This window comes from Miscanthus floridulus, chromosome 2 (assembly GCF_019320115.1).
Source record: "Miscanthus floridulus cultivar M001 chromosome 2, ASM1932011v1, whole genome shotgun sequence".
In the NCBI taxonomy this organism is placed as follows: domain Eukaryota; kingdom Viridiplantae; phylum Streptophyta; class Magnoliopsida; order Poales; family Poaceae; genus Miscanthus; species Miscanthus floridulus.
In genome coordinates, this window is record NC_089581.1 from 6328909 (window position 1) to 6338140 (window position 9232).

Sequence of the window (9232 nt, forward strand, 5' to 3'; positions counted from 1 at the left end):
CATGCAAAAAGCACCTACCTAGTATGCCAACTGTCGGTGTTTTTGGACCACCGACGAGTAAATTTGTATTTGCGTATCTAGCTCAATTGGTGTGCTCAGAGGACACAAGGGTTTATACCGGTTCAGGCGGAATGTCCCTACGTTCAGTTCACTACTGCTCGTGTTACCGGCACTTGGTTTGCAATAGTGGTTACAAACAAGCGAGAGAGGGAGAGGATCCCAAGTCTCTGGTGGAAGGAGTGAACGGGTGCTGAGAGCTTGCTTGCCACTCAGCCATGTGCTCATGTCATGCTCTTCTGTCTTGATCTCCCCCTCCATGGGGCGCCCTGCTTTCCCTTTTATGGGCAAAAGTAAAGCACGGGTTACAGAGGAGGAAAATAAGAAGAACCAGAGAGAAGAAGGCTTCCATGGTTGCTGGGTCCTTCTTCTCCTTCATGCGGGTGCCACCGATCCTGTAGATGTCAATCAGGGACGGCTCCATATCATGACCCTATTCATCACTAGCGCCATGCGCAGGCGTCATCTGTCGATCATGGCATTCCACTCTGTCCCTACGGACATCGTGGTGAACTGACGCGTCTATCAGCGTCCATACAAGGATCAAGCAGAACAGCACTGACACGCTTGACACTGCTCTTGATGTGAATCCTCAGGCATGGCCCGTCATGGTCATGGGTTATAATAAGGCATGCCAACCTCTTCCCTGGCGTCAAAGTTTTGACCCAGGCTTATATGCTTGGACCTGGAGTAGTTGGCGGCGGTATGGGTCCTTGTCGAATGAGACGGAACACGTGTCCTCAAGGTCGGGCGCGACGGAGCCCGCAACCTTGAGGTCGGACGAGACGGAGCCCACAGCCTTGGACGAGATGGAACCCGCATCCTTAGGGTCGGACGAGACGGAACTTGCACCTAAGGGGTCAGGCGAGACGGAGCCCGCGGCCCTAGGGTTGGGCGAGACCTTTTAATACGTCTCGAGCCATCTGGGGAAGTCAGCGTGAGTGCTAACTTTCTTGCTTTAGGCATCCCTAATATCGATACCTGACACTGACCATATGTTACAATAATACGTTCAAGCATTGCAGACAATCTAGTGTGACACAATTTCTAATTTCTGAGCATATGCAAGGATTGTACAATCAACAATCAACACAAAAAATTAACACAAGCAAATCAATACATGCTCGTCCTTCTTTGCTGGTGCTGCCCGCTTCCTTCCAGTGCCCACCGTGGCGCTTGGGCGGATCGCTGCAGCGCCCTGGCCTCCATTGCCCTGTCCGCTAATGGGTTGCACGCCACTGCAGGGGCCTGTGGGCGCGCCGTAGGACATCGGCGGCGGGGCCGCACCATAGGAGACCAAAGGCGGGGGCGCGTCGTAGGACGCCGGACCTAGGGGCGCGCCGAAGGGGGGCGGAGCCGAGGGCGAGCCGTAGGGGCTGTCGCTACCATGGCTGGTGGAGGACGAGAGAACCCGACTCTGGGCGCCGGTGTAGGACGTGCGGCGTTGGGGAACATGTGCTGCCCAAACACGACCTCATCCGAAATATGGCCATCATCTTGTGGCTCCAAGGCATCCATGGCGCCGACGCTGGAGCTCTGGAAGAGGAGCAGCAGGGGAGGGATGAAGGGGCGACGGCGATGGACCTGGAAGAGGAGTGGCAGGGGAGGGAAGGGGCGGCAACTTTGGAAGAAAGACCGACGCTGTGCACGCGTACGGGAGTCCGAGGAGTCGAATCGGTAGATGGGAAGGTGAGTAATGGATGGCAATGTGGGTAATTATCCCCAACTCCATGTGGGGGATACAAAACTCTAAAAATTAGAGTACCCCTTGAGGTACTTCATAAAAAAGGTGGAATTGGCCATCAACTCCTCGTTTTTCTTGGAGCGGGGTTCCTGAAGTTGGAGGTGTTTGGCACCGCGGAACTGAAAAAATAGGAGTAGAGCAGTCCCAAACACCTCCTTAGTGTAGCCTAAATGCCGAACTAGTCGATAGCTTCTCTCTGTAGTTTTTATATCTCTCTCAAAAACATGTGATTAAATTTTAGTCATCCAAACTTTAATCATCTAGATTTTCACCTAATTATTTTTTGAATCAAAATTTCGTCTAACTTTTAGTTGGACTAACAATCAGTTTATGTTAGTTTCCAAAAAAAAACAATTAGTTTATGTTAGTCTATTGCGATCTAAACATATCATATACACGTATCTAGTAAGATTAATTAGTAGCATGGTGCTATACGTGATCACTGGACGAGAAATAGTCCATCCCGGGCCGGCCATATGGAAACAGTGTTTTTGTCATGTTTATTTGTCTTATGAGCCGTATTATTTTAATAAACAAATATTGTTTTTCTCTTTTAATAAATCAGTGAACAGTATTTTTAGCTATGACAGCGAAACGAACACGGCCAAAATTCTAATCCGCGTCTGCTCAGCATATGACACGTCGACACCCAACGCATCAGACGGCAGAGGACCAGGAAGCCGCCGGCCGGATCGCGCGAAAACAGAAATGGTAACGCAGCGCACGGCGCGTGCACGGTGCACCGTGGTCCGTGTCCGTGGAGGAGCACCCATTTCCATTTCGGTTTCACATTCTCACTCCTCGTCTTGTCGAGTCTCGGCGGTCAGACTCTTTCTAAAAAAAAAACCTCGGCGGTCAGACTCAGCACGGACGGTGGCGGGGCCCTTGTTTAGTTACCCAAAATCTAAACTTTGACATTATGAAAAAGAAAATTTTTCGTCACATCAAATTTATGGTACATATATGGAGTACTAAGGCCCCGTTTGGGATAGCTTCAACCGGCTTCGGCTTATCTGGAAAACACTGTAGCAACACTGTACCAAAAAGCCGGTTTTCTCTCTCCTACTCTTCTCTCTCACTGTAGCAAAAACACTGTAGCGCGCGGGGAGAAGCCAGGAAAATTACCTTGTGCGGCTTTGATGAACAGTGACGGCGTCAGTGAGAGGGGGAGGGGAGGAGAGAGAAAACCGGCTTTTGCTACAGTGTTTTCGTCAGAAAAACCGGAGCCGCCGCGAGCCGTGCCAAACGGGGCCTAAAGGTCAACGAAATAAAAACTAATTGCACAGTTTTGTTATACTTTACGAGACGAACGTTTTGAGCCTAATTAATCAACGATTGAATAATTATTACTAAATACAAACCAGTGCGCTACAGTCTCCATATTTCAGGCGGCGCCAACTTTGGAGCCAAGTAAACGCGCCCCAACCAGGAAAGCCGAAAAACTCGCGCGAAACTCGAACCTGCTCCCGCGCCTTCGCTCGGGCCCCTCCCCAGTCCCCATCTCAAAATCAAGTCTACTGTTCCAGCATCCAGTCCAGTTCCAGGCCCCCTCTCCTTTCCCCTTCCCGTTCCCGTTCGCCTCGCCGCTCCCCCGACCCCGACTCGCCGATCACGGGAGGAGAGGACGCGGGCGGCGCCATGGACACCCAGCCCTTCGACGAGGCGGAGCTCCTGGTGCTCCCAGCGTCCCCCGTCGCGTCCCCGCCTCGCTGCCTTAAGCGCCTCAAGAAATTCTCCTCCCAAACCACCGTCGCCACTACAACTGCCACTACCACCAGCCTTCCTGCCGGCTCCCCGCCTCCGCCTCTGTCGCCGCCGCCGCAGGCGGAGGCGACACCGGGCCAGGAAACCCTAGCGCCGAGCCCGTCCCCTCCCCGCGACCCGCCCCCGCGCCCGCCGACGCCGCCAGATGCGGACGCCCCGACCCCGCTACCGCATTCCTCTCCCGCCCCCGTGTCCTCGCCGCTGCCGCCGACCGACACCCCCGACGACGACAGCGACGAGTACGAGGACGACGGGCTCGACCCGCTGTTCTCGGAGACCGTCGTCGCCGGGGTGTGGGACCCGCTGGGCGCGCCGGCCGAAGGGGACGGTGAGGACGACGACGACTTGGGGCTGGGAGGCGGCGGCCTCATCGAGGAGCTGCGGAGGGAGCAGATGTCGGCGAAGAAGCGGCTCGACATGGACGAAGCTGACGGGGAGGTGGCTTCCGGGGCGGCGGCGGAAGGCAAGGGTAAGAGGAGCAAGAGGAAGAGGAAGGAGGCGCCGCCGCCCAAGGAGTCGGTCCGGGAGAAGAAGCGGTCTGAGAAGGTAACCGGCCGTTCTCTCCTGCGTTCTGGATCATGCCGTTGGTTAGTTGAATTGCTGGTAGGTTTTTGCTGATGTGTGGTGCTGTGGGTTCGTGTGTGTAGGAGAGGAGGGCGCAGCTTGATTCGATCCATGCTGAGTCACAGAGGCTGCTGCGAGGTATACATGCACGTTAACTGCACATGGGGGTAGGATTTAGATGTTGAAATTTTATCTTTGTTTTCATTTTTGTTCATTGTAGAGACGAGGAGGGCCTCGTTCAAGCCAATTGTGCAGCCAGTTCACAAGCCCATCTCATCTGTCCTGGAGAAGATCCGCCTGCGTAAGATGGAGGTTCTGAAGAAGTAAGTACTACATTGTTTCTTTGAGATTTCCATAATTCAATCCTAATCCCCTTCCCCACACACAACTGCGAATCTTAAACAATGTTTGCTTTTCTTTACTCCGGATTTCAGATCACAAACGTCTATTGAAGACAGTGATGACAATGATGCTGCTCCAGAGCCAGTGATCGATTCTGCTGTGCATTTGGATGTGCCTCAGTCTAAAGAAGTGACACTTGATAGATATTTGAGGATTGTGAGTCTTCATTAAGGATGTTTGACTTGATTATGTTATGTAGTGCCCATGGAGTTTAAACTGGTGCTGTAATTGCAGGATGGCGCTGAAAAGGAGCTTGGAACAAACAGCCATGGCCTTGATCAGTGTGATAGTGTTCAAGAGGATGAGGTGGGCATTGCTTTCTCTTGATTAGTGTACAATGTGGTGCGCATACAATCTTCTTATATGAATCCTACCTCCAAAAGCTGGCCAGGCAGCGTGCCACGTCGCGTGCTTTTCGAAGCCGTTCGATCGGGCGCGCGGACGGCCCAGATCGGGCGAGCCGCGGTCTTTTTGCAAAAAAAACCTCGAGCTTTAGTCGAATCAACCCACAGTCCAGACATCCTCTCAGGGTTTTTTTTAAAAAAACCCTTGAACTTTACCGAAATCAACCCTCGATCCAGTCCTCCTCTCAGCTTACGAACCTTCTCCCGCAGCGGCGCAGCCTCTCCTCCTCCGGCACCGTCCCTTCCTCCGGCCCAAATCCAACGTCCTCGCCCCGAGCTCGCCACGACCTCGCGCCGCCTTCCCCCGCCGCCGTTGCCGCCCTCGCGCCCCTTCCTCTCTATCCCTCTTTCCCGACGTGGCGGCGCAGCGGGAGGCCCAAAACGCTGTCGCCTCCGCGCGCTGCCTGCGGCCGGAGCCGCCGCGCCCGTACCCCGCCTCCCCCCTGCGTCGGGGTCGATCGGAGGTTCGAGGAGGGCGACGGTGCGAGGTGGTTCGCAGGCTCACGAGGGAGGACCACGACGCTGTGCGCCTGTGTCGCAGCTTGTCCGTTGCTCCCCGCGCAGCCCCCGCGTTGATACCCCATGGCCTGTCCGCCGCCCCGCGGACCCGCGCAGCCATCAGCACATGGTAGCGCGCGTCTGCACAACCCTCGCTCCGGTGTGTCGCAGCCTCTCCGCAACTCCCCTTCGCCGCCTCCCTCCTCGCTACAACGGAGACGGCTTGGGCTCTACAGGTCTGCCCTAAATCCGACCAAGTGCCGCCACGCTTCGGCACCGGCTGCTCCGGTGCCCTCCGGGTCTTGGGCCCGGCCATGCGCGTGTGCAGCTCCTGCGTCGCCTTCCTGCCCGTCGCCCGGCCGAGAGCTAGTCGATCGCGTCTGTGCCGCGACCGCCGTGTGCTCTGCTCTGCTCTGCTGCTAGCTTGATGATGTCACCATGACACTATGGCTATGTCATATACTCCCTTTTCCCCTTGGAAATAAAACCCGAAATACTTCATAAATACACCCCTTCCCCAGCATGGCCACATATCGGCATCGCCTCCGCGAAGCCAAGCACAACACGAGAGCGCGTCCGTGCCCATTGCAGCTTGCCTTCTCTTGGTGTTCATCAGGCTGCCGCTGCTCTTCGGAAGATTCAAATCATAAACATTTTTTTCTTTGTTCAGTTTTGATCACTCAAGGTCAACATGTGATTAAAAATGCCTACCATTTTAAATAGTATATCACGTTTGGGACAAGCTTGGTAGTTGATGCTTTCCATAAAGGTTTGAAGCACTGCTCCTAAAAATGCGTGTGTAATGCAGAAAATCCATTCTTAAAAAAAATGCAGAAAATCCATGCTAATTTTTTGACGAAATTGTTGCTAGCTTTATTAATCTTTTATACGCTTTATTAATCACAAGGGTCCCTGTCATTTTTGTTATAGTGTAGCAACCCCCTATATGAAGTTGTGGGATACCTTATTTACTTTTCTAATCTACTGTCAGATACACATTATGCAAGGCTCTATGCTAGATTTGGCAATTGGCACCAAGTTCCTAGGTATATACTAATTTTCATCAAGAGTTTTATATAGATATAAGTACTCAAATATAGATACGAAGTTGTAGGCTCTCAATTCAATTGAACACTATAAATCTATTTAGTTTGTGTTGTCACATATTGGGAGCAAAATTAGTTCCAGTTTTGATAATCGTTACCTCAGCCGTGCCATATATTTATTATTCACTGTAGGTCATGACAAGAAATCTTCTTAAATTTCACCAAATACTCAATTTCAGATGAGCTACATTTTAATTACTACAAATACAATAAATCATACTAAAGCTCATGGATTCACGTCTTCATCAATCCTGTATTGCTTCTTCATTTTGTAAAGAAGATATCTAACACCCTAGAGCTTCCTATCGAGCTTCAATACTCTATTATTTAACCATAGGCCAATAAAATGACATGGTTATCGAATATAGCGCGGCAAATGCTGCGCCCAGGTTTTCTAGTACATTACTGATAAAGTGGTCTGGCTTACAGGATGGCTTGAGTTGCAAGGAGAAGGATATCCATAATTGTGGTACCAAAGCTTCAGATGAGGTATTGTCCCCTTATCCAATTCTGCTGCCATCTGCAGCAAATAAATTGTCAGAGCATAATAGGAGGATGATTCATCTATAGCATTAGCCTTCTACTTTATTTCACTACTCCAAGCTATCTCATGCATGGCCAAAACCACTATCCAGTAATTTGTAATCAGGGATCTGAGATGATATAAATTATATGATTGAGAAGTCTTATTGAATAGAATAATGATTTTTAAACACACTACATCTGCAACTACTATATTAAGCTCGAAATACTTATCTATATTCAACAGTTTGTTTAACAAATAACAATTTATTGTTTGATTTGATTCTACCAGGAAATTTCTGATCGATTGCAAGAGAATCATGAGAACACCCAGCCAAGTGATAACCATAACGATTCGGTAGATCAAACTCAACTGCCCCATTCTTCAAGCCCTACCGAGAGTACAGATGAAACGTAAGTGTGTATACTCTTCTTCTATCATCCATTCTCAATTTTCCACAACAACCATTATAGTTATTGCATATATGTCTTGGTTTCAGCACCAGAATCCCCCCCTAGCCATTGACTTTTTTATGATTAGCAGAGGGATGAAAAGCCCCCCCCTTTCATTGATCTGAAACAGGGCCAGTATCCCTGTTAGGGGCATCGAATTCGAGTGGATAAATCAAACCATTATATTAATATTATTAATTTTGCCTCCACAAACCAGTTCTGAAGCCCTGTTAGCTCCATACATAAAACATGCAGTGACTTCTTACTATGTTTTGAATTCTTCAACAAACTTGCACACTTATCCAGAGGATAGTTATGTACTATTATTATTTTTTGTTAGCTCATTTCTGCCTAATGTATGGTATGCACATACAATATTCATTGTGTCATGCATTTTATGCCTCAGTTCATCAGAAGATGAAGAAGAAGATAATGATAAAGAGAACATGGACCCAAGCACTCAGAATAATGATGTACATACTCGTGAACACCTCCAACGAGCCATTGGAGGAGACTCATGCACAGGTGATGCCATCATAAAGGATTTTCTAGATGATGAAGCTGAGGAAGAGGATGATAGTGACAATGACATGATGAGATTTAAGGACAATGAAGAAGATGATGGAAGTGATGAAAACGAGGTATTCAATGATCTAATAGCAGCTGGCTATGAAGAAAAAGAAGTAGATCATGAGAAGCGTAATGAACTCCACCAAAAGTGGCTTGAGCAACAGGATGCTGCTGAAACAAATAATGTTATGCAAAGGCTTAAGTTTGGTCATCAGGAGCAAAAAGCATCAGCATATGAAGATGGAGACGAAGACAAAGACGAAGATGTAGAAGACTGTGAGGAAGGATCACAGAATGAAGATTTAACTCCAACAAATGTTGTGCGACAAAATTCAGAGAAGGCAAAACAGATGATTGCAAAGATGTTCGAAGATGATAATGATACTTACGAGCACTCGGATGATGAGGAAATAGAGGAGCATTTGGCTCGTCAACGCATTTCAAAGCGAGAAGTAAGTACTACTCCGTAAATATATATTTGAATGCGACTCATCTGTGGTACTATTGATGGTTTCATAGTTATGGTTATACTCATGTTCAATTCCTGATAGATGCTTGATATGGTATAAGGATTTACTTATTTTATCCAATGTTGCTATTTCCTTACCATGGTAATGGTGCCTAACTTTTGTTCATTTTATGTACTTCAGTAAACTAATTTGAGAATAACTGAATGAGACAACCTTTTCTTACATAGGTTGATAGTAATACATTCATATCCCCATTAGAAGATGACAGCTCAAGGGAAGTATTTAGTCTAATAAAGAAGCTCAATATTGCTCCTTAGCCTAAGCGGAGAGGAAAGCAATCAACATGTAAGGGTGCCCTCCTTCCAAGCTCTGTCTTTGCATTGCTATTCTTTTGAACGATCCTCATAATTGATTTACCAACAATTGTTCCTAATTTCTTTTAGCAAATCATGAAATGCTTATGGCTGGAAGGAACAGCAGTGCTTCAAAGGTTAGTGATTATTGATAAACTGTAAGTGGCTATACTTGTTACAAATTATCATTTAGTAGTTGAACTTTTCTAACGTGCCATGATCTTTTCCACCACAACATTGAATTCAGTAACTGCTAGAGCATTGCATCATGTTTACATACTAGATCATGTTTAACACCAATTCTTTGTTTTTTATGTCATGTCTA

General features: G+C 48.4%; 1 protein-coding gene across 1 annotated transcript; it reads left to right on the forward strand.

The window, feature by feature from the left end:
* The first annotated feature begins 3337 nt into the window (after nucleotides 1–3337).
* Nucleotides 3338–8899, forward strand: LOC136537765 (nucleolin 1-like). The gene is made up of 9 exons (XM_066529722.1): nucleotides 3338–4111; nucleotides 4213–4267; nucleotides 4350–4452; nucleotides 4564–4687; nucleotides 4766–4837; nucleotides 6969–7028; nucleotides 7354–7475; nucleotides 7921–8536; nucleotides 8782–8899. The coding sequence occupies exons 1-9, from the start codon at nucleotides 3440–3442 to the stop codon at nucleotides 8869–8871; spliced, it is 1914 nt and encodes a 637-aa protein (XP_066385819.1). The 5' UTR covers nucleotides 3338–3439; the 3' UTR covers nucleotides 8872–8899.
* Nucleotides 8900–9232: the final 333 nt, after the last annotated feature.